This window comes from Hoplias malabaricus, chromosome 1 (assembly GCF_029633855.1).
Source record: "Hoplias malabaricus isolate fHopMal1 chromosome 1, fHopMal1.hap1, whole genome shotgun sequence".
Classification (NCBI taxonomy): Eukaryota; Metazoa; Chordata; class Actinopteri; order Characiformes; family Erythrinidae; genus Hoplias; species Hoplias malabaricus.
Genome location: NC_089800.1, coordinates 4,261,924 through 4,287,509, shown reverse-complemented (window position 1 = coordinate 4,287,509; position 25,586 = coordinate 4,261,924). Strand labels below are relative to the sequence as shown.

General features: G+C 45.2%; 2 protein-coding genes across 2 annotated transcripts; one reads left to right on the top strand and one right to left on the bottom strand.

Moving 5' to 3' along the window:
* Positions 1-769: 769 nt before the first annotated feature.
* On the bottom strand, positions 770-12,082 carry efhb (EF-hand domain family, member B). The gene is made up of 13 exons (XM_066644585.1): positions 11,983-12,082; positions 10,422-10,484; positions 9,994-10,137; positions 9,733-9,913; positions 9,260-9,370; positions 8,271-8,400; positions 7,575-7,658; positions 7,383-7,450; positions 5,889-6,043; positions 5,361-5,568; positions 3,430-3,663; positions 2,891-3,072; positions 770-1,218 (listed from the first exon to the last, which is right to left on the bottom strand). Exons 1-13 carry the CDS (start codon positions 12,043-12,045, stop codon positions 1,072-1,074), a joined length of 1,770 nt encoding a protein of 589 aa, XP_066500682.1. The 5' UTR covers positions 12,046-12,082; the 3' UTR covers positions 770-1,071.
* Positions 12,083-13,106: 1,024 nt separating this feature from the next.
* Positions 13,107-21,563, top strand: rab5ab (RAB5A, member RAS oncogene family, b). Its single transcript, XM_066644463.1, has 7 exons — positions 13,107-13,283; positions 14,111-14,169; positions 15,243-15,454; positions 17,393-17,544; positions 18,014-18,136; positions 18,310-18,403; positions 18,747-21,563. The coding sequence occupies exons 3-7, from the start codon at positions 15,286-15,288 to the stop codon at positions 18,857-18,859; spliced, it is 651 nt and encodes a 216-aa protein (XP_066500560.1). The 5' UTR covers positions 13,107-13,283; positions 14,111-14,169; positions 15,243-15,285; the 3' UTR covers positions 18,860-21,563.
* The last annotated feature ends 4,023 nt before the right edge of the window (positions 21,564-25,586 follow it).

Below are 25,586 nucleotides of genomic sequence, written 5' to 3'. Positions count from 1 at the left end.
TCTCTGTCTCTCTCTCTCTCTCTCTCTCCCTCTGTCTCTCTCTCTCTCTGTCTCTCTCTCTCTCTCTCTCTCTCTCTCTCTGTCTCTCTCTCTCTGTCTCTCCCTCTGTCTCTCTCTCTCTCTGTCTCTCTCTCTGTCTCTCTCTCTCTCTCTCTCTCTCTCTGTCTCTCTCTGTGTCTATCTCTCTCTCTCTCTGTCTCTCTCCCTCTCTGTCTCTCTCCCTCTCTCTCTCCGTCTCTCTCTCTCTCTGTCTCTCTCTCTCTGTCTCTCTCCCTCTCTCCCTCTGTCTCTCTCTCTCTGTCTCTCTCTCTCTGTCTCTCTACCTCTCTGTGTCTCTCCCTCTCTCTCTGTCTATCTCCCTCTCTCTCTCTGTCTCTCTCTCTTTCTCCGTCTCTCTCTCTCTGTCTCTCTCCCTCTGTCTCTCTCTCTCTGTGTGTCTATCTCTGTCTCTCTCTCTGTGTCTATCTCTCTCTCTGTCTCTCTCTCTTTTTTTCTCTCTCTCTGTCTCTCTCTCTCTGTGTGTCTATCTCTGTCTCTCTCTGTGTGTCTATCTCTCTGTCTCTCTTTCTCTCTCTCTCTCTCTCTCTCTCTCTCTCACACACACACAGAGTTTTACAGTGTATTCACAACAATGGGTTCCATATAACACATTATTTTCATAGTCATCATTGTTGTTTTTATTATTATCTTATGATTATTGTTACTGTTGTTGTTTTATTTCCTGTTACATTCAGTACACATTATTGTTTTTCCTATGACTCCTGTTTTAATTATTATCCTGTTCAATTATTTCAATGATATTTATTAAATATTATAATTATTATTAGGGTTTTGAGCACTAAGTGCATTTGTTTTAGTATTTTTGTTATTATTCACTCATTCATTCATTATCTGTGACCCTTATCCAGTTCCGGGTCACGGTGGGTCCAGAGCCTCCCCGGAATCATTGGGCACAAGGCGGGAACTCACCCTGGATGGGGCTCTTCTTTTTATTATTTATTAATATATATATTGAGCTCACCAAAATGAGTCTTGACACACAATGTGCACTGAATAGCATGTGTTTCCCTGTCAATTTGCTTGAAGTTCCCTGAGAACATTCCGGAAGCTCTCCACACACACTTCACCGGCTGGATTTCTCATGGATGCCAACTTCCAGGCTTCTTCAAACGTCGGCTCGGACACATGCACTCCCACGTTCCGGAAAATCTGCTCCATCTGAGACGGAAAAGATGACGTTAACATAAATACAGCCACATATTTTAGTATAGTTTTGGTCCACAGACTCTTTTTTGCATAAACTGTCATTATACTGACACCTACTGGCCTGGGTGTGTCATAGATTCTGTACTAAATCAAGTTCAAACAGGGTTTGTGTGGGCACCCATTCTATTGTATGTCTATAAACAGTTTGATTCTCTCCAGCATTGGGCTGTGGACAAGTGCAGATGTGTTCCCTGGAGTGATGGAGCTTATTCTGATAACTTTAGAAGGGTGTCACTGGTGTTTCTGATCCAGAACTCCTTCATTTATTCATTGAATGTAACTGCTTCTTCAATTCAGGGTGGGTCTGGAGCCTCACTGGGAATCAATGGGGCACCAGACCTTCGCAAGGCAACACACAATTGCACATTCACACCAATGGGCATTGCTACAAGAGCAGAAGCTGTTACAGCAGAGGACAAACCACCTATTATCCATTCATTCATTATCTGTAACCACTTATCCAGTTCAGAGTTGTGGTGGGTCCAGAGCATACACGGAATCATTGAGTGCAAGGTGCCAGTCCTTCAGAGGGCGACACACACTCACACATTCACTCAAACACTCACACTTACGGACACTTTTGAGTCACCAATCCACCTACCAACGTGTGTTTTTGGACTGAGGGAGGAAACCGGAGCACCCGGAGGAAACCCACGCAGACACAGAGAGAACACACCACACTCCTCACAGACAGCCGCACGTAGGAAACCCACGCGGACACAGGGAGAACACACCACACTCCTCACAGACAGCCGCCCGGAGGAAACCCACGCGGACACAGGGAGATCACACCACACTCCTCACAGACAGTCACCCGGAGGAAACCCACGCAGACACAGGGAGAACACACCACACTCCTCACAGACAGTCACCCGGAGGAAAACCACGCAGACACAGGGAGAACACACCACACTCCTCACAGACAGTCACCCGGAGGAAAACCACGCAGACACAGGGAGAACACACCACACTCCTCACAGACAGTCACCCGGAGGAAAACCACGCAGACACAGGGAGAACACACCACACTCCTCACAGACAGTCACCCGGAGGAAAACCACGCAGACACAGGGAGAACACACCACACTCCTCACAGACAGTCACCCGGAGGAAACCCACGCAGACACAGAGAGAACACACCACACTCCTCACAGACAGTCACCCAGAGGAAACCCATGCAGACACAGAGAGAACACACCACACTCCTCACAGACAGCTGCCCGGAGGAAACCCACGCAGACACAGAGAGAACACACCACACTCCTCACAGACAGTCACCCGGAGGAAACCCATGCAGACACAGAGAGAACACACCACACTCCTCACAGACGGCTGCCCGGAGGAAACCCACGCAGACACAGAGAGAACACACCACACTCCTCACAGACAGTCACCCGGAGGAAACCCATGCAGACACAGAGAGAACACACCACACTCCTCACAGACAGCTGCCCGGAGGAAACCCACGCAGACACAGAGAGAACACACCACACTTCTCACAGACAGTCACCCGGAGCGGGACTTGAACCCACAACCTCCAGGCCCCTGGAGCTGTGTGACTGAGACACTACCTGCATAAACAGGACATATAGTAGGTTATGAAGTCATGTGATATCAGTTGTACCTCATCTTTGCTGCGAGGAGTGAAGAAGTGTTTCTCGTTCACTCCGTACACAGAGTGCACTGTGGGATACAGCAGGTCGTATGCCGTGGCCTCTTCTCCGTAGTTTGTGCTGTCACTAATGCGCTTTATTCGAGGAGCAGGAAGATCCGTGCGCACTGTTGGAACTCCATATGTCTGGTAACCTGAGGAAGAGCAACACAGTTCTAAATCTTCCCACTATATTTCTCCATTTCTCTGAGGATTTGATGGCATCCAGCCACATACACGTTGGTTATATCTAGTGCTGATGCTGGAGGATTAATTCTGGATCATAAACCCCACTCAGACTCATTCCAAGAAGTGTAGGACGAAGCCTGAAACCTCCAGAGAATGCAGTTCCATGTCTACACAGGCCACTGCTGGGAGCTTTATTTCCCATAGCTGAATCTAGTGAATTTAATGCTCCACTTCTTCCAGTGTGTGTTTTTTGTAAGCTTTCCACAGAAAGAGAAGAGGACACCTAATTAGTTGTCACCCTCCACCAGTCGTTCACCACTCACCGGTGGTAGGAACCCCACCCACGACGGCGGAAATGAATGAGGAGGAGGTGATGAAGCGGTCCCTCTCTCCTCTGGACCTGGAGATTGTTTTGGGTGTCTTCAGGGCGCTCCCCACCTCCACAGGCTCCAGGTCCTCAGCTCTGGCCAGGCTTTCTGAATCAGGCTGGCTGGCTGTGTCCGATCTCTGGAGCCCCATTCTCTGGATGCTGGCTGGGGCACTGCTGACCTGACGATCTGAGAGGAGGGACGAACAGAGGGTTTCAAGCATTCTTTGAAAAGTCTGAATTGAGTTCTTTAAGGAGGGCTTCATGTTATGACTTTGTTAAATGGTTAAATACTGCACATGTTTCCCTGTATTCATTCATTCATTCATTCATTATCTATAAGCGCTTATCCAGTTCAGAGTCACGGTGGGTCCAGAGCCTACCTGGAATCATTGGGCGCAAGGCGGGAATACACCCTGGAGGGGGTGCCAGTCCTTCACAGGGCAACACACACACACACACACACACACATTCACTCACACCAGACACTTCTGAGTCTCCAATCCACCTACCAACGTGTGCTTTTGGACAGTGAGAGGAAACCAGAGCACAGGGAGAACACAACACACTCCTCACAGACACTCACCCGGAAGAAACCCACACGGACACAGGGAGAACACACCACACTCCTCACAGACAGTCACCTGGAGGAAACCCACGCAGACACAGGGAGAACACACCACACTCCTCACAGACAGTCACCCGGAGGAAACCCACACAGACACAGGGAGAACACACCACACTCCTCACAGACAGTCACCCGGAGGAAACCCACACGGACACAGGGAGAACACACCACACTCCTCACAGACAGTCACTCGGAGGAAACCCACGCAGACACAGGGAGAACACACCACACTCCTCACAGACAGTCACCCGGAGGAAACCCACACGGACACAGGGAGAACACACCACACTCCTCACAGACAGTCACCCGGAGGAAACCCATGCAGACACAGGGAGAACACACCACACTCCTCACAGACAGTCACCCGGAGGAAACCCACGCAGACACAGGGAGAACACACCACACTCCTCACAGACAGTCACCCGGAGGAAACCCACACGGACACAGGGAGAACACACCACACACCTCACAGACAGTCACCCGGAGGAAACCCATGCAGACACAGGGAGAACACACCACACTCCTCACAGACAGTCACTCGGAGGAAACCCACACAGACACAGGGAGAACACACCACAATCCTCACAGACAGTCACTCGGAGGAAACCCACACAGACACAGGGAGAACACACCACAATCCTCACAGACAGTCACTCGGAGGAAACCCACACAGACACAGGGAGAACACACCACAATCCTCACAGACAGTCACCCGGAGGAAACCCACACGGACACAGGGAGAACACACCACACTCCTCACAGACAGTCACCCGGAGGAAACCCACGCAGACACAGGGAGAACACACCACACTCCTCACAGACAGTCACCCGGAGGAAACCCACGCAGACACAGGGAGAACACACCACACTCCTCACAGACAGTCACCCAGAGGAAATCCACACAGACACAGGGAGAACACACCACACTCCTCACAGACAGTCACCCGGAGCGGGACTTGAACCCACAACCTCCAGGTCCCTGGAGCTGTGTGACTGCGACACCTACCTGCTGCGCCCCTCGTTTCCCTGTAGCTAATTACAATTAGAATAAACCAAAATAAATTAATAAAACAATACCTCACTTTTAATAAAAGCCATTCGGACAGGATAAACAAATCCTACAACATAAAGCTGCACTATGTGCGTCTGAGGACCTCTCTGGTGGAAACACGTTACTGCATACTGCAAAATTCGAAAGCATTATTTTGTTAGACCTGTTGTGTCATGGATTATTAAAATAAATGAAATAAATAATTCACCTCTAGTTAAAATCCTCTGCTCTGCTGCACTGATCGGCATTTTGTCCTTCCAATTGAGAAAGTTGGCAAACTCCAGGAAGCTGATGAGTCCATCTTTATCGACATCGCAGTAGTCCATGAGGCCGTCCAGAACGTCTCCACTGAGCTCCAGGTTTAACTGAAGACACGCGCCCCTCAGATCTTCTTTATCAATCTTCCCTTGACCCTTCTGTTCCAATACAGACAGCACAAACAGATAATAACAGCATGTATATGTGTACTTGTACATAGTACATCACATGCTCCAAAAATACCGTGTCATTTATTAGCGTAGCTGTACCTTACTTCAGAAGTGAGGACAAGGTTTAGTCCTAGAAGTAAGCACCATCTTTAAGGAGGTATGTGTGTATTTTACTGTACATGGTTCCAACAAAGGCATTATATATTTATTCAAAAACATAAAACATTCATAGAATACTTCGACCAATATGTCCTGTGTTAATTTAAATATTTCATCTTGTCCTAGTGTGAAATGTAGTTAAATAAGACCTTGTCGTAGTGTCTGAAAGCTTGCAGCAGGGAAGGGAAGTTGTGGAAGTTGGCCTTCTTCAGGTGCTGTCGAACGGCGCTGATCAGGGTCTGCCTCCTGTCCTGTCCCCTCAGGTGCTCAGAAGGTGGGGTGTAGTGGAGGAGGTCACCAGCACCTGGGGGTACCACAGAGCTCCTCAGTACAGAGATACCAAGTAAATACAGGGCCAATATCGCTGATTTTAATACCGATACCGATACCACTACTCTTCGACATGACGGTGCCATAGCAAAAGGGGGGGGGGGGGTGTATCGATCTTTTTACTCGAGTACTGCTCAATATCAATACCAGCGTTGGTATCGATATAATCGATATTTGGATCAATACGTCCACCTCTATTAAGCAGCAAAGAAGAAGATGATGACGAGGATTAATAATATGACTATCATTACTTGTTAGCTACATTAGCATGCAGCTCCAGTGCAGAACTAAAGAAGCAAACTTATTTTATTTACATTTTATTTCATTATTATTATTATTATTATTATTACATTGTTTACACAGCTCCAGGGGCCTGGAGGTTGTGGGTTCGATTCCCGCTCCGGGTGACTGTCTGTGAGGAGTTGGTGTGTTCTCCCTGTGTCCGCGTGGGTTTCCTCCGGGTGCTCCGGTTTCCTCCCACAGTCCAAAAACACACGTTGCAGGTGGATTGGCGACTCAAAAGTGTCCGTAGGTGTGAGTGTGTGAGTGAATGTGTGTGTGTCTGTGTTGCCCTGTGAAGGACTGGCGTCCCCTCCAGGGTGTATTCCCGCCTTGCGCCCGATGATTCCAGGTAGGCTCTGGACCCCCCGCGACCCTAAAATTGGATAAGCGGTTACAGATAATGGATGGATGGATGGATTACATTGTTTTTTGCAGCACCCTTGCTTTAATACATTGGATATATACAGGGGTTAGACAATGAAAGTGAAACACCTGTCATTGTAGTGTGGGAGGTTTCATGGCTAAATTGGAGCAGCTTGGTGGCCAACCTTCATCAACTGCACATTGCACCAGTAAGACCAGGTGCATCCAATGGTTCAAACATTGTGTCCTGAAGGCGGTGCCGTGTATCAGGACGACAATGCACCAATACACAGCAAGACTGGTGAAAGACTGGTTTGATGAACATGAAAATGAAGTTGAACATCTCCCATGGTCTGCACAGTCACCAGATCTAAATATTATTGAGACACTTTGGGGTGTTGTGGAGGAGCGAGTCAGGAAACGTTTTCCTCCACCAGCATCACGTAGAGACCTGGCCACTATCCTGCAAGAAGAATGGCTTCAAATCCCTCTGACCACTGTGCAGGACTTGTGTATGTCATTCCCAAGACGAATTGACGCTGTATTGACCGCAAAAGGAGGCCCTGCACCACACTAATACATTACTGTGGTCTAAAACCAGGTGTTTCACTTTCATTGTCCAACCCCTGTATATGTATATAATTTCATTTACTGCTGTGTCCTCTCACCAAAATTGTCTGGACGCAGCAGACATCCAAATGTGTGATCAGCTGGGACCCTCAAGGTCTGTGCGATCCTAGAACATATTAGCGGAGCCTAATCATTACCATCCAAATAATTATTGTTCATTAAAAATTACACCCTGAAAATCCAGTTACAGAACAAAGACATCGATACTCTACGTAGAAACCAGGACTTACGGGTCGTGAACTTTGCCAATCTGCGGCTGTGTCCTCTCTCTGAAGTCGTCGCATCGTTTTGAAACAAATTTTGCGCTGTGATTCCTATGAAATATGACAATGTTTATTTTTATCCGTTATGTAGCTGTTCTTCTGTATCCTTTCCACAAAAGCCCAGTGCATAATTAGTCAATGATCTGCTTTAAACAGCCCCCAAAACACATATCAAAAGCAACAGAATAATTTCCTGCTACTCTAAGGACTCTACAAAGCTTCAACTGTGCCAAAGGTATTATTAATATTCGTGCAGCTCACATGATAACATTATTATCTATAATTACAGCAGATCTCGAAAACGTCCGTATATATGTAGTATATATATGTAACATCTTAACGAAGCCTTATAGAGTGGTGCTCAGGAGTTTCTGTAGTGGAACTTGTGGTTTAAAGACTGGAAACCCCCACTTCTAATGAGGCATCTTGAAAGTTCGAGAGACCGTAAGCAGTTTGAGGAAGACGTGTACAAATCTTAACTAGTTCCAGCTCAGGTTACCACTATATCACTGAAGCTCGGTGATTTCATTAACCTCTAGGTCATAACTACCATAACTAGGTAGTTGTATGATCAATGCTCTGTAATGTAGTGACAGAACACTGATCACTGATGTAGTGTGAGGATACTGACGATATACAGGTGTGTTTGAACATGAATCTCACCTCTGTGTGTCACTGAGCCACTGGAGACACTTGGAGGCATTGTGTCCATCATTGCGATGAGGAGTGGACACACCGAACCTGCTGTCCTTTCTATATGTGCGCAAGTCATACCTTCTGTCCACGTGCTCACCTGAGATAGACAACGACAAGCACGTCCAAATACTTTCTTTTCAGGCACTACGATGAACTCAGAAACTCTGAAGCTAGGACTCCCCTGGTGAGGGTCCAGGGTGGCCTTGCCCTTAAGCGAGGGAATGCTTCACACAGTGCCAACCCCAAACTGTAGAACATTTATTCATTCATTCATTATCTGTAAGCCCTTATCCAGTTCAGGGTCGCGGTGGGTCCAGAGCCTACATGGAATCATTGGGCGCAAGGTGGGAATACACCCTGGAGGGGGCGCCAGTCCATCACAGGGCAACACACACTCACACATTCACTCACACACTCACACCTACGGACACTTTTGAGTCGCCAATCCACCTACCAACATGTGTTTTTGGACTGTGGGAGGAAACCGGAGCACCCGAAGGAAACCCACGCAGACACATGGAGAACACACCAACTCCTCACAGACAGTCACCCGGAGGAAACCCACACAGAAACAGGGAGAACACACCACACTCCTCACAGACAGTCACCCGGAGGAAACCCACACAGACACAGGGAGAACACACCAACTCCTCACAGACAGTCACCCGGAGGAAACCCACACAGAAACAGGGAGAACACACCAAACTCCTCACAGACAGTCACCCAGAGGAAACCCACACAGACACAGGAAGAACACACCAACTCCTCACAGACAGTCACCCAGAGGAAACCCACGCAGACACAGGGAGAACACACCAACTCCTCACAGACAGTCACCCAGAGCGGGAATCGAACCCACAACCTCCAGGCCCCTGGAGCTGTGTGACTGCGACACTAACCTGCTGCGCCACCGTGCCGCTCAACTGTAGAACATCGTCCTTGTAAAACACACTTACCGACAAAGTAGGAGTTGTGTGAGCGGACATAATGACGATGTCCCTCCTGCACCTCCTTCTCCACCTGCTCTGCTGTTTTGGGGGGACTGATGATCTCACCAGCATTAGAAGCTGCACAGAATCAACAAAGAGTGGAAACAGCACAACACTCTCATTACGCCTCAGGAAATACAATGAAACCATTAAGTCAGTAGTTAAAACACAGGAGGGAGAACACATATTTTTAAAGAATCAAATTGCTTTGTAGTCCCTGAATGAACCTGTTTATGCTCCACAGAATGTGTCCCACACCTCGGGACAGCCATGTTTAAAGTAGTTTATTAAAGAATCTCTGTTGCCTTCAGGCCTTTTTGTTGTTACTAACATGTACACAGTCCCTGATCCTGTTATAAGTTTGTGATAATGGTGTTGATTATTTTAAAACTACTGACCATTACCCAGATTATAGCTTATTGCCAGTCAGTGGCTCTTACAGGAAAGAGATGGAACACCAAAGACCGCTTTCTCAGGGTCAATCGATATGGGAAGCCCTGGCCCTTTAACTTGAGCCTTTCCCAGAGGAGCTCTCTGTTTGCTGTCGTAGACGGCCTCCTGTAGCTTCCGCAGTCTCTCCTGGTAGAGGGTCTTGGGCAGTGGATTGATCACAGAGCCCCCCTATGTCAACAACAAAATGTATCTGTTTATATATAGATAGATAGATGGATAGATATATGGATGGTGAGATAGATACTCACAGAGATGGATGGTCTTGTGCTTATTCCATGAACAAGTGTACTAGCAACATCAGGATCATCTGCTTTTCCATAGAACACCCGGATGACTCCTGCCTCTGGCCGGTTGCTGTTGAGGAATTTCCGAACAACCGTGGGTGTGGCAGGCTGTCGGGAAGAACAAAATAAACATCTCAGACCACACAGCTGTCGCATCACATTTTCGTGTACACTTATTTATTCAGTCATAACAAAGCAATTAGTTCATTCTTATTCAAAATCCTTCTGAATAATTTCTTCTAGATCTTAGTGGTAAAAAGGACATACGGCTACTTTTTTAACAGTTAACTTCACACAGAATTATTAGGACTAGGACCAAATGATACAGAAGTGTGTAGAAATGGACATAACTTACAGATCAATAAAGCTATAATAGATCTCCTGTGACTCACCCTTGGTGTGACTTCCTGTAGACATGTCTTTGTCCTGTCACCTACTGGTAAGAGTTTCCCTGCCTTTCTCAAGAAAAGAAGGCTTTCGTCACTGTTAGGAGTTTTTGGTGTCTTAATATACAATTAGTATTTTAACAAAACACAGTTGTAAACACCAGTTTATCTAAAATTTCTTCTGAAATGAAAGCTTTAAATAGGAAATGCCCCCTCTTTTGGAGTGGAAACATTCATTTATTCATTATCTGTAAGCGTTGATCCAGTTCAGGGTCTTGGTGGGTCCAGAGCCTACCTGGAATCATTGGGCGCAAGGCGGGAATACACCCTGGAGGGGGCGCCAGTCCTTCACAGGGCAACACACACACTCACACCTACGGACACTTTTCAGTTGCCAATCCACCTACCAACGTGTGTTTTTGGACCGTGGGAGGAAACCGGAGCACCCGGAGGAAACCCACGCAGACACAGGGAGAACACACCCCACTCCTCACAGACAGTCACCTGGAGGAAACCCACGCAGACACAGGGAGAACACACCACACTCCTCACAGACAGTCACCCGGAGGAAACCTACGCAGACACAGGGAGAACACACAACACTCCTCACAGACAGTCACCCGGAGGAAACCCACGCAGACACAGGGAGAACACACCCCACTCCTCACAGACAGTCACCTGGAGGAAACCTACGCAGACACAGGGAGAACACACCACACTCCTCACAGACAGTCACCCGGAGGAAACCCACGCAGACACAGGGAGAACACACCACACTCCTCACAGACAGTCACCCGGAGGAAACCCACGCGGACACAGGGAGAACACACCACACTCCTCACAGACAGTCACCCGGAGCGGGACTCGAATCCACAACCTCCAGGTCCCTGGAGCTGTGTGACTACGACACTAACCTGCTGCACCACCATGCCGCCCGTCTGGGCAATATTTAGACTAGGTTTTAGGACATTTCCCTGAGGATTTAATGGCATGCTTTAATGGTTTTCAGCCGTGAGAGCATTACAGAGCTCAGATGATGAATGATTTGTTCTGGCACTACAACTCATCATAGTACTGGATGGGACTGCATAACTTCAGAGAACACAGTTCCACTGTTCCACAGCACAGTCCTGACAGGTTTAACACCCATCCTGCCAACACTTTGCACTGAACATAGTGAATATTGGGTCAACAGAGTTTCCCTTTGTGTTGACAATACTTTTCCAAGTTCTAAGAGAGTTATAAAAGTATAATCTTGGAAGGGTTTACACTAGATGTTGGACACATTGCTGACCGTTAGTGAGGTCAGGTGCTGATGTAGGAAGATCCCCAAGGTACTGGATGTAGCATAGTGTCAACAAGCTTGTGGACTTACAGTGTACTTCCACAGTTAACAGGTAAACAGTAACTAAAGAGATAAACAGAACAACAAGTCTATAGAGTGGATTGTGAGTGGGCACAGTGTGATGGATAAGTAGTTTTTGAACACAGCTGCATTAACAGGTAGATAGTTATGTAGTTAACTGCACTGTAGTTGAAGTGTAATGTAACTGTAGTAACTTATTACCGCTCTGATGTGTGGGAAGGTGTCCCTGCACCTCCAGAAGCTCCTGTTCTCTAGAAGAGCCATAACAAACACTCAGTTTTGTCTGGATATTGGATGAGAGACGAAACACAACAAAGCCCTACTGAGGGTATGTTTACATCCTGTCGCTAGGCAATGTTGTGCACAGCATAAGGGGGTGGGGCAACTGTCAATCATTGTTCCTTGCAGCCAATCCAATGCAACAAAACCAAAATGTAAAAAAAATGACCTCATTGTCCACTTCATCAGCTCCACTGACCCTAGAGGTACTGCAGTCCACCTGTTGCTCTGCATACTTTGCTAGCTCACCCTGTACTGCAGTAGTCAGGACCCCCACAGAGCAGGTATCATTCTCAGCGCTGCAGTGCCCCTGATGTGGTGGTGGTGGTGTGTTAGAGTGTGTTGTGCTGGCATGGGGGGATCAGACAAAGCAGTGTTGCATTTTGATTAGATCTTTTTAAAATATACACAGGTGAATCTATGAGTGTGTGTGTGTTTGTGTCATAGTGTTACCGTCAGTTTTAATTTGAAGGGTAAACCGGTTCTAAGGGTGGAGTAGGTATGTGGTAAGTGTGGCTGAACAGGAACCTCACTTAACTGAGCTGGCCCTAATTTTCCTTGGATTGAAAAAGGACTGTTTTTTCCTCTTAAGAAGGCAGAGGTTCAGTAGGCACTTTTAAAATCAATCAAATGTAAGAAAACACTTGAACTTGAAATGTGGGGTGCTTGACCTTTGAAGAACAGGGTGCAAAGAGGTTAACAAAGTATGCAGAACACCAGATGGACTATAGTGTGTAATTGAAGCGTACAAACATTATTGTAATTAGATAAAATGCAGACACAAAGATATATATGCAAACACACAAATACACACATTGTGCATTCTTTCAGATTTAACTATACAGATTATATACTTAGCAGTTGCTAAAATATATATATTTTAATATTTTTTTATTTCATTGTTAATTTTTACTATATAGAAAATAAAAGAAATTGTTATTTTCTTTTAAGTGTACCTTTACCTCACCTTTATGCTGGGGTGGGGGGGGGGTGATTCTGCGTCCTGATTGGCTGGCTCCCTCTATGACGTCACCAGTTGTCAAATCCAGTCCCCCGTTTACATGACAGGGAGGGGGGTGAAGTTGCGAAAAACACAAACGAAGACAAGGCTGACATTACATCGGCATCATCTCTAGTCTGTTTTTGTGGCTTTCCGTGGTCTTTATCCCCTCTTTGTGAGTCGTCTGAGGCTCCGAGGTTTGTCTCCATCATCTGGAAAGCAGGTATCGGTAGTTATTCCTTCATTATCTTGCTTTAAAACGAGGTTGAATTTGGCTTCCTATTAGAATTCTTCGTTCCACCTTAAATGTGGCTGTAGTTACATTAAAATATGTATTCAGGCCTGAGGCGCCTGAACGTAACGGCTTCGCCATTTAAGGTGGAACGGAGAATTCCAATAGGAAGCTATATTTACCTTCGTAGTTAGCGGTTCGCCTATTTAATTCCTTATTATACGCATGTTAGATATATTTAATGCCATTTTATCATTTCACCTCAATCATCTCTCTACTTTAATACATCAAAAAGCGTCCTTTTAAGCGGCATTTGTTGTTAATTCTTGGCATTTTAGTTGCTGTCGCTAGCATTCAGCTAGCTATGTCACTGCCGTTTTACATTTAATATACTTGTAGAAATATTGGTGTTTAGGTGGATTTACAGTGTTTCTTAAAATATAGACCTGAAAAATGTCTTTTAAATGTCTCTGTATTTACTAACGTTCCCTTGATTACGTTATAACATTGCTGTACTGATCAGGTAAATTCATAAGTGTTTTTAAGGTTTATTAGTAGCTCATTATTGAGATATAGCTTATTAAAATATAAATATAATTAATTTTATAAGCTGTATGATCATTAAAATTGCGACCTAGCTAGTATTAGTCATCTCTAGGTTATAGGTTGTGTACTAAATTGTGTTCCGTCAAGTCATTAACATTTATTGTTTTGTGACTCAGAGGTAAAGCTTGTTACTCAGAAATCAAATGGTTTACTTTATAATAATGTTGATGATAAAGCTGTTAGATAATGACAACTTGTCTCTTTACACACAGGACTGGCAGGTGTTATAGTCTACTGAGAGAATTCCACGTACAAGCTGTTTCTCCGGAGAGTAAGTGTTTAGATGTTTATAAATAACACTAATATACGAAGTGATGTTTAAATATGTGTGTGTGAGATAAGTTAACGCCGTCTAAACCTCTCCTCAAGGAAGCCTGTCACTCTTGGTAGTTGTCATGCAGTGTATGATATGATATGACTAGACTAGGCGACTGTACCATAGTGTACCTCCGTCTACGTTGTTGTAGTCCACCTACCTGGCCCCCAGAGGTTGTGTGTCTTGAATCCCAACAAGTGCGATAGTGAAGTAGTCAAGGTGACCTCAAGTGGACAAGCAGGTGAACCACAACAACAAAAGACAGGTGCTCTAGCTTTGAGTGCGGTTTTAAAAACAGATTTGCTCAGGCACGGAATGCACTAATGATGATGCTATTGCTAATGAACCTTAGCATTTTTGTATCATCTACGTATTTTACAATTAACTTGCTCTAGTAAATGAAATGAAATTGCCTAGTGCACCTTTAAGTAGCTGCACCAGCAGTAGATTTGCATTACAGCAACAGCTAATAATCTGAACTATGTAAATACTTAAGGAAATAGTTATTTCCTTGTGCTTGGCAAAGGCAATAAGGGCTGCTGTAATAAGGCCCAGTTTGTTTTGTTTTTTATTTATAGACACACTGCTGACGTCATGTGTGTTGTTTCAGAGACATTGATAAAGTTAACACCTGAAGGGATCCTGGATGTGAATTGCTGGACTTAGTACGCATTTGCAATTAGTGCACCTTTGCTATCATGTTGGTATTTGTCTTAATGAAAGGAAATAAATAGCGCTACACTATTCCTAGTTCCTTTATTTTGGGACCTGAGTGTTTGCACATACTGAAAGAAACTATTAATAGATCAAACACATTTTTTACACTGTAATCTCTTGAAGAGAGATTCCACTGTTTGTTTGTTTTTTGTGACTTCTAACAGGAAGAGATGGCGATATCATAAAAGCAGAAAAAAATGCAGTATACATAGTGAAAAGTAATAAATGTGTATAATAATGAACAGTATCAGCCATTTTACTGATCAGTATTCTGTTATATGAGCCAGCATGTTTCTTTCTTCCCTGTTCAGGGTTATCTGTCAGAATCCGGAACACGTGACTGGGGTCTAGGTTATGGCTGCAAGAGGTGGAGCTACGAGACCTAACGGGCCAAACGCGGGCAGCAACAAAATCTGTCAGTTCAAACTGGTGCTGCTCGGAGAGTCTGCGGTGGGCAAATCCAGCCTGGTGATCCGCTTCGTCAAAGGCCAGTTCCACGAGTTTCAGGAGAGCACGATAGGAGGTGAGGCAGCTTTTCAGTGCTCAATAATTTTGGTTCCCCTCCTGATGGCAGTTTGTCTGTAATCTTTCCACCTGACAGTCCGGTAATAGCTAGGGGAAACACTGCTGGGAAAATCTTTGCAAAAGTTGACATTAAGCCAGTCACAGTAGCCGTTTTGGGGCGATATATTGTGAAATATTTATTATAAATTAATATTATTGTCACTTTGAAGACTGATATAAACATAAGAGCATAATAAAGTAGTTACAACCTTTTTTTAAAGAAAAACATAGTTATTAATTTCAGAAATTGGAAATGCATTGTAAAAACATTTATCATCTTTCATTCATTCACTATCTGTAAGCGTTTTTCTAGTTCAGGGTCGCGGTGTGTCCAGAGCCTACCTGGAATCATTGGGCGCAAGGCTGGAATGCACCCTGGAGGGGGCGCCAGTCCTTCACAGGGCATTACAGACACTCACACATTCACGGACACTTTTGTGTTGCCAATCCACCTACCAAGGTGTGTTTTTGGACTGTGTGAGAAACCGGAGCACCCAGAGGAAACCCACACAGACACAGGGAGAACACACCACACTCCTCACAGACAGTCACCCGGAGGAAACCCACACAGACACAGGGAGAACACACCACACTCCTCACAGACAGTCACCCGGAGGAAACCCACGCAGACACAGAGAGAACACACCACACTCCTCACAGACAGTCACCCGGAGGAAACCCACGCAGACACAGGGAGAACACACCACACTCCTCACAGACAGTCACCCGGAGGAAACCCACACAGACACAGGGAGAACACACCACACTCCTCACAGACAGTCACCCGGAGGAAACCCACATAGACACAGGGAGAACACACCACACTCCTCACAGACAGTCACCCGGAGGAAACCCACACAGACACAGGGAGAACACACCACACTCCTCACAGACAGTCACCCGGAGGAAACCCACGCAGACAGAGGGAGAACACACCACACTCCTCACAGACAGTCACCCGGAGGAAACCCACGCAGACACAGAGAGAACACACCACACTCCTCACAGACAGTCACCCGGAGGAAACCCACACAGACACAGGGAGAACACACCACACTCCTCACAGACAGTCACCCGGAGGAAACCCACGCAGACACAGAGAGAACACACCACATTCCTCACAGACAGTCACCCAGAGGAAACCCACGCAGACACAGAGAGAACACACCACACTCCTCACAGACAGTCACCCGGAGGAAACCCACACAGACACAGGGAGAACACACCACACTCTTCACAGACAGTCACCCGGAGGAAACCCACGCAGACACAGAGAGAACACACCACATTCCTCACAGACAGTCACCCGGAGTGGGAATCGAACCCACAACCTCCAGGTCCCTGGAGCTGTGTGACAGCGACATTACCTGCTGCACCACCGTGCACATTTAAATATCTTAAATTATAAAAACATACATAAAATTAAGCAACAGTTTTCAAACAAATCCATATTATGGCTTGAGAAATGTAGACAAGAGAGAACCAAAGAACAGGTCCGAGCGACTGGCGTAGAGGAAAAAAAACGTTAAATCTCACGTAAACATTCACATCAGTAAACACAATGGGTGACATTGAGGTCGGCAAAAGTTATTGGGCACATATCCATATATTTTACAATAAATTGATAATTTAAGGGTAATTACTGAGACAGGCCTAGTTGGCATGCCTCATTTACATATTTTTCACGCATTAAACCAACATGTTTACACTAGACTGGCAAAATTTGTGTGGTCTTTCTTGTACCAAGAAATCCCAATAAAGTACTTGTTTATAGTTAAGTTTGTCATGCGTTTTCAGTAATTACAAAAGCCAGACTTTTCCAAGTGGTTATTTTAACCTTATTAGAGTTAATGTTGACATTCGGTCTGATTGGTCATTGTTTTTCACACATCCTCAGCTGCCTTCCTGACTCAAACAGTATGTTTGGACGACACAACAGTGAAGTTTGAAATCTGGGACACAGCTGGCCAGGAGCGCTACCACAGTTTGGCCCCAATGTATTACAGAGGAGCACAGGCTGCTATAGTGGTGTATGACATCACAAACAAAGTGAGTCTGGGTTTCATTCCTTACCGTTTTCCCTGTCTGCAGCTGTGAGCCTTCGACTAATAATACTGTGTTTTTATCACTCAATATAAGGAAAATGTGTCAAATTTCTATACATTGTTATTTCTTTATGTTGTGAATGAAAATCCAGGCACCCACACATCTTTATAAAGCTGTGTTTAGCAGTTTGAGAGTTCTCCACAAGGGGGAGATAAAAGCACTCTTCTCTATTATGTTGTGAGAATGATTTACAAATGATATATTATGCAGTTAGTGCATTTTTAAAAAAGCACATAAGGCCTTGTTTCAGTCTCTATCCTCACAGGCTCGCAGTGTCCTCTGCCAACTCTCTGCCACTGGCACGAATAAAGAGGATGAACAATCGTTACTAAAGTGACTTGAATTTTCTTTGCCTGACAGACTGTGCATGCAGTTGTCCAAAGGATGTGATCTGTTATCTTTTCTTTGGCAGGAATCATTTGCACGTGCAAAGAACTGGGTTAAGGAGCTTCAGAGGCAAGCCAGTCCCAATATTGTAATAGCTTTGGCAGGAAACAAGTTAGACCTGGAAAAAAACAGAGATCTGGACTATCAGGTTTGTCTTTAGCATTCACAGACAGAGGCCTACTGTAACTGAGAATTATTTTATTTATAGATTGCATTGAACTTCTGTTAACTCTCTCTCTCTCCCTCTCTCTCCCTCTCTCTCTCTCTCTCCCTCCCTCTCTTTCTCTCTCTCTCTCTCTCTCTCTCTCTCTCTGCTCACAGGAGGCTAAGTCTTACGCAGAAGACAACAGTCTGCTTTTTATGGAAACATCAGCGAAGACGTCAACAAACGTGAAAGAGATTTTTATGGCTATTGGTGAGTGCCGTTCAGACAGAAGACATATACTTGCCTGGAAGTTGCTAGAAGGTGTAGGAAATGTAGAAATTATTATTAAATACAAACACTAGTGCACTAGGGGAGCAGTTGTGGGTTCGGTGCCTTGCTCAAGGGCACCTTAGCCGTGGGTTGAGGGAGGAGGACAGTGCTGTTCCTTCACTCCCACCGCCCCAAATTTTCCTGCCGGTTGTGGGAATCGAACCAACAACAGTTCAGTCCTAACCTTTAGTCCACGGCTACAATAAATCAGTAAAAGTTGAGAGTACGTTCTATTAAAACAACGCTCTATGAACCTTAGACAATATCTTCTTTTCCTCTGCAGCGAAGAAACTCCCCAAGAACGAGACACAGCCCGCTGGAGCGTTGACTGGCCGCAGCCAAAATGTGGACCTCTCGGCATCGGCGCAGCCCACCAAAGGGCCCTGCTGCAACTAACCCCCATCATAGCAGCACACACACACCTCACCTGTCAACTAACTCTGCAGCACTTCAGGACTCCTTGCAGAACCTCGCTCACTGGAACTGCTAAAGACTCTGTATAGCTATGTTTCTAATACTATTTTTTTTTTTACATTTTATTATTATTTTTTTAAATATAAGTACTTCAGTATAATGGACGCATGTATCACTACAAAGCCTATGTACACATTTTTAACTTAACGCAGCAGGAAGGCTAACAAGATTGAACAAAAGGGGATGAGTGACACTTTGATCTTGAGTGTGTGAGTGGAGCTTGTGTGCTTGGGAGTTTTAGTATTAGGAATTGATTGAGGAAGTTGAGGCACACGGTAATCCGTCTTCAGAGCATTTTGAGTGCCGTGGAGGGTGGGCAAATGCAGAATTTGGTCATCGGTTGAGACCTGAGCTAAACAACCTGACGTTTATTTGTACAAGTCATACATAGAAACTGAGGGTTTATGCATGTCCATTAATTAGGGACAAGCATTTGTTTGTTAAAGCTGGTGTGGTATCCATGCGTCCCGAACCTCCTGCTTGTAATTCCGACATGTATCACTCGGAAATTATTAACATACCTCTTTTTTCTTAGCGCCTGGACGCAGCACGGATTCCAGTGTAGTGTTTATCAGCTTGAAAGGTGTTAAAGAAGTGATGGATGGATACAGAATGTGTTCGTTTTACGAGGGCTAGATCCTATCTTTCCCCTGTCTCCAATAGCTCCATGCTCCATACATAGTGCACTACATTATATGTCCAGTGGGGAATTACTCGTCGTTATGTGACTGAATCTCACATTGGCCTTGTTCAGTCGGACCTGGACGAGGTGAAGAAACTCGCTTTGCTGTGTGTAGAATTAACCAATTTATATCATAGAGTGGGTCCCTCAGATCGGGCCGAACATGTTTAACTATCTTTGACATTTTCACACCACTAGGTGTCAGTTTGTATTTTTTTAACACACAAATTAAACATTGGACAAAAATGACTGATGTTTAAAGACCACTATGTAGTGCACTAAATAGTGAGTAGGGAGCTATTTGCAGTAATTAGACAAGGAATCTTCATTGCAATAAAGCATTCCTCTTTGTGTCCTGAGCTGCCAGTTGTACACCAACTCCTCGCTTATTTCTCCTTTGCAGATAGGAATATCTAGTGCCTGGTTGCTTCACTGCATCGTTCACATTCCAGGGGGCTGTTCTGTTGCTAACCTGACAAATTACATCAATGGTATCGTCTTATCTTTTCATAAAAACGAATAGGCTGGAGGGTGACCATCTATGAAGGGTCAATGAGAGTGAAAGGAATCCTTCTTCGTCCCAGATGCAGATAATTATCAAAAACATTGGCTATTGTATACTTTTCCTTATTGAGTTGTGAATTGCAGCTTTGGGGCTGACGTAGCTAAACTGGGGTCTGCCTCAGGAATACGATTCCTTGCCAAGGTGGCCCTGATAAAGTGGCTAAAGAAGATAAGATAGTAAAACAGAATTTCCTGTCTCTAGTCCATTCCTTACCAGACTCTGTTGCCAGCTGGGAACTAATCCTATTCTGGGGCAGGTTAAGTTGGGAATTATGGACCTTGACAACGAGGGCAGAGCTTCGGACTCTCTGGTGTTTTTCAGGCCCCTCACAAGTTGAGATGTCTTACCAACTGGTTGGTGGTTGGAGCTTATTTAGGCATGTTCTTTGCCCATACCAACTGGTGCAGTAGACGTTTGTGTAGGTACATTAGCCACTTAGCTCCAAGGTAACTCTAAATAAAGCAAACGTTGGGCATCAAAAATGTCTTAACTGATTATCTGCATTTTCAACTAAGCGCAACATAGGGTCAATTTTTTTCTTTTTCAAACTACTGTCTGATATATCGACTACTGTTTGCTACCCTCTCACTGTGCTTTTGTCTTGGAGCTCCACACTAGTGCTGCTTTGTCCAGGCAATGAGCAAGAAAAGGGCAGATATGCCAAGGGTTTAATAGCATGAAGTTTCCTCCAGTATGTCCAGAACATCTATGATAATCTGGCTAAGACGATGCTTTATAGCTTTAGCGGCTAACATCTTCGAGGACTACGACTAGTCCTTGTTCAGAAGAGACATGTTAAAAGACTACACTTTCTTCTGGATTCAGGTAATAGCCAAATGCAGAAAAAAGGGTTGAGAAAAGGCTAAACCTCCAGAACCAAGGTTTGGTTATTCAGAATGACCTATTACATCCAAGTACATCTCAACTGGTACTATCCCAGCCACTCGACATGACAGACGGTGTGTTTGCACTCTTCTTATTGTACAGTTCCCTTTAAAAGAAAGCACTTCTTTTCACACATTAATCAAATAATGTGTGATGGTGATCCTCTTCCCCATGTATGCAGTGATATTAACAAATCAACTTGATTTACCCAGTCGTCTGTCTTTTTTTTTTATCAATATTACTTCAGAGGTCCTATCAAATTGCACAAATTTGAGTTGTGTTTTTAATTAGTTGTAATGAGATTGGGACTGCTTCCTGTCTCCACGGTGGGATTGAACCCAAATGGACCACAATGGACTTGATTGGCAGGACTGCTAAACTGCCACCATTATTGGCTCAGCAAGTATGGATTCAGTGATGTAACTCCGTTAACACCGAAGAACTGGTTTGGTTTCTTTCCAGGTACTAGTTATTTCCAATAAATGGGGTGAAATGTTTACAGTTTAATGGTGTGGACATTTGATTCAGATCACGCTCCTCTGTTTCCACCCAGTTCTGAGAGATAAGCCACTAGGGATTAGGTATCTGAATTCTGTCTGGATGTTCCCACAGGAGAGATCTAGTCCTTGCAGAATCAGAGCTATGACTGAAATTTTCCGACAAGCCGCAGATAAACTTACAAGCTCCAGATGTTTGTGCAGGTTCCATCCAACATATGATTGTCCAGAACTTCCCAAAGGCTGCTGGAAGGTCCGGTCCATACCTGCAGACACTGTCTGGGGCATAGGGATCACTTTCCTTATCAGCCTCGGGTCACTCGACTCGAGTCGAGTCATACATTTATTCATTTTCTGTAACTGCATCATCCCGTTCAAGGTCGAGATAAGTCTGGGCTCTTGGAAGGAACACACCCTGGACGTTGCACTCACCCAGCACATACTCACGCCTGTGGACACTTATACAGACAGTCCACCTACCAGTGTGTGTTTGGACTCTGAGAGGAGACCCAGGTGGGAGAACTGGGAGAACACATCCAACTCCTTGCTGAGGCGTGGATGGAACCCACATTCCCAGGACCCTGGAGCTCTAGGGTAGCTCGGTGGTAGTTAATGGATGTTTGGAAAGGTAAGGTATGAAAGGTGGTCTCTGGTATTGCACAGTACTGTACATTCCCAAATAACAGTCTGAGACATGTAGAGTGCTGCTTTTCTATACAGGATTATGATAATCATTGTCCATTCCTAGCCACAACCTCGTCGTGTTGCCCTCTGTAGGTTTTTGACAGTCTGTAAATTTGAAGGCCTTAATTATCTCTTCAGCTTCATCCCTAAACAAGTGACAGTCACCACCTTGTTGTTCTCCGCTGCCTGAGAGGGTCTTTAACTGGAGTTAATTAGAAACACTTCAGCTCCAAAACCCCAGCCAAGAATAGCAGCAGCCGCAAAAAAAGAAAAAAAAAAGAAAATCGCTGGCTATCATCCCTCAGCGAAAACAAGCATAATTTCAAACTTGAGCAGCCCCCGTTTGGAGTGCGCCATATTTCCATTCTGCTCTCCAAATCCTCGAGTGCCACTTGGACCAGGTTCAGCTGTTTACTTGCCTCCCCACAGCAACCGTCACCGTGGTGACCATGCTAACGCTGACAAAGGCCATGCAGCCGGTGACCAGTGTGCCAAAATATCTGCCTCCGAACCCTTCACATTCAAGCAAACGTCAGTTAGTTTGGTGGAGCTTGTACGTATGATTTGATCATAATTAGCTTCCGTGTTCATCTGTCCTTCGGTGTCATCTGTTCACGCTGTTGTTCGGTTTGTGTTTTGCGAGGTCACGTTTTTCAGAAGAGTCAATGAGCTGAGAAGGTATATGAACAGATAAAGGACAGTGAATTTAATAAGTAAGCAATGACCCTATAAACATTCATAGTGCAGGAAGTGTGTGTGTGTAAACACCTTCGTTCTGATCGAGTTCAGGTTGGGTCCAGAGCATACACAGAACTATTCGATGTATGCGTTTGGACTACGCGAAGAAGCCAGAGCACCTGGAGGAAACCCATGCAGACACAGGGAGGACACAGCATACCCCTCCAAAGGTGTGACTGAACCCAGGAAGCTGAGATCCTGAAGCTGTGGTAGCGACACAACCTGCATCGCAACTGAATGGTTCACATTTCTGACTGTGCACACTATGTATATAACCTCCCTAGAAACACACAGCCAATGGACACTGGAGTTTAACTTGAGCAGTGCCCAGTAAAGTTTATGAACCAGAACTAATCATCCAACATCCACCACATTTATGCTCATGTAGTTGCCAGATCCTCCCAAACCCCTTATTAATATTGTTGACTTTATGGTAATTAAAACGATGTGAAACCACGTCTTGTCCAGTAGATGGCAGCATTCTTCTTTAGCCCATCCAGCAGGTGTCCTGTTCTGTAACAGCCTGCACAAAAAGTGAGCCGTTTAACCTTTGCAAAAAAGCAAACCCTGCATAACTCTCTAGTAAATGGGGTTTTTAGCAAACTCTTAGCAATTATCAGGAGTTAATAGTTTGCGCAGCGCTGATGGTGTTCTGTCAGCACTGTGCCTGATGCTGGAGTACAGCAGCTGCACGCCGCTTGTAATTTCTACCCTCTGACAGCCATCAAACTGAATCAGCACATTCCTGTACAAGAGGTGTAAATTGCCCTGAGGTTTCTCAGGCCGGCCCCATTGAAATCAATGCTCATGCAAATGGGATGTGACCCAATTTTCAGGGGGCGATACAGGCAGTGTACTGCAGTTCCTTTACATTCAGCCGGAAGTGCGTACAAGGCCCTAAAGCACAGGTATTTGATTTAACCTGAAGGTAAGTAAGGTCCAGTTGCTCCATAGGTTCATAGTGGCTCTTCACATTTCTGATTTTGATAAATGCCACCTTTTGGGACCCTTTAAGACCCACTGCTCTGTCCGTCCATCTTTAAACCTTTTCTGCACCAACTTTCATCATTCTGAAGCCAGACATATCCTCATTCTCATGTACCTCTTGCTGTCTCTAGTGAACTCAGCACGCTGTCGTCATTCTCGAGTCCCGTTTGCTCTCTCTAGTGAACTGTAAACGATCAGACTGGTTCAGCTGAGAGAAGCTTTTGTCGATTTAGCCGTGTCCGTCGTTTAGCTCCAAAACTGGAAAAGAAAAATAATGCTTCAAGAACATTCCATGAATATTTACTCTGATTAACTTCTTACAACTAGTCACTCCTCACAGACAGTCACCCGGAGGAAACCCACACAGACACAGGGAGAACACACCACACTCCTCACAGACAGTCACTCGGAGGAAACCCACGCAGACACAGGGAGAACACACCACACTCCTCACAGACAGTCACTCGGAGGAAACCCACGCAGACACAGGGAAAACACACCACACTCCTCACAGACATTCACCCGGAGGAAACCCACGCAGACACAGAGAGAACACACCACACTCCTCACAGACAGTCACCCGGAGGAAACCCACGCAGACACAGGGAGAACACACCACGCTCCTTACAGACAGTCACCCGGAGGAAACCCACGCAAAGTCCAGGCATGGCCCGAGGTCCGCCATTTGGAGACGTCAGCCCTGAACACCACCTTGAGTCCAAAACTGTATGTTTCACTGAGCTAATGACTCAAATCCGGGAAGATGCAGCCTAGCGAACAAACAGCTTTTTTAAACTGTAATAACTTTAAGTAAATGAGCTTTTAGAGACATTCGACTGTTCAGAAATCTGGTTAATATCCAAGACCACTGTGAACAATTCTCTGGAACAGAGCGTCTCATGTTTCGTCTCATGTTTTCAGGTCAAAACTGACCACTGGTAGACAACAGTAACCTTATATGACCTTAAAAATTCTGTTGTGAAACTAAATACACTGTGATGATATAAGTTTAGAAGGTGTGTTTATATGACACTACGAGAGGTTCCTCTAGCTAATATTTGGCTCTTAGGCTCATGTTTGTCTGCTCCAGAGCATCTCATGCTTTTCTGTGGCGTCCAAAAAGTAGCTGAATTCATTAATAACATGTCCCTAAATGTTTGTACACACATATATATATATATCAAGGCATTTTCTAATCACTCTTTGGTAATCTGTCCATATCGTTCAGCTCTTGTTACAAGCCACCTTCAGATTCTGCTGATGCCCATCGTGTGTGTGTGTGTGTGTTTGAGAGAGAGAGAGTATTTTATGACCAAAACAACAGCTTCAGACTATCTCGGCCGATGCGGGGTCTCTAGCACGCTTCAGTTGTCCCACCTGTCACCTGCAGTCCGGAGATGACGCGCTGCTGACAGCCCCATTAAGATGATAACTCTGCTGCTGCATTCATTACTGTCACTCCTGAGTCCACAGCAGAAAACTGAGGGAGACTGTGTGACCGTCCCGGGCTGAGCTTCTGGACAGCAGGGCAATGCCTGGGTCACACGATTAATCAAATGTTTATTTTTTAAAATACATGCTGAACATTTCAAGTCTTTATGTAAATATGAG

Bases quoted from the DNA above. Each gene is read 5' to 3' on its own strand.
- efhb (XM_066644585.1), bottom strand. From the start codon at position 12,045: ATGGCTCTTCTAGAGAACAGGAGCTTCTGGAGGTGCAGGGACACCTTC. The intron at 7,659-8,270 runs GTGAGATTCATG...CATATTTCATAG, and splicing joins TGGCTCAGTGACACACAGAG to GAATCACAGCGCAAAATTTG. The intron at 3,664-5,360 runs GTGAATTATTTA...CCCTCCTCTCAG, and splicing joins GCAGAGGATTTTAACTAGAG to ATCGTCAGGTCAGCAGTGCC.
- rab5ab (XM_066644463.1), top strand. From the start codon at position 15,286: ATGGCTGCAAGAGGTGGAGCTACGAGACCTAACGGGCCAAACGCGGGC. The intron at 15,455-17,392 runs GTGAGGCAGCTT...ACACATCCTCAG, and splicing joins TCAGGAGAGCACGATAGGAG to CTGCCTTCCTGACTCAAACA. The intron at 18,137-18,309 runs GTTTGTCTTTAG...CTCTGCTCACAG, and splicing joins ACAGAGATCTGGACTATCAG to GAGGCTAAGTCTTACGCAGA.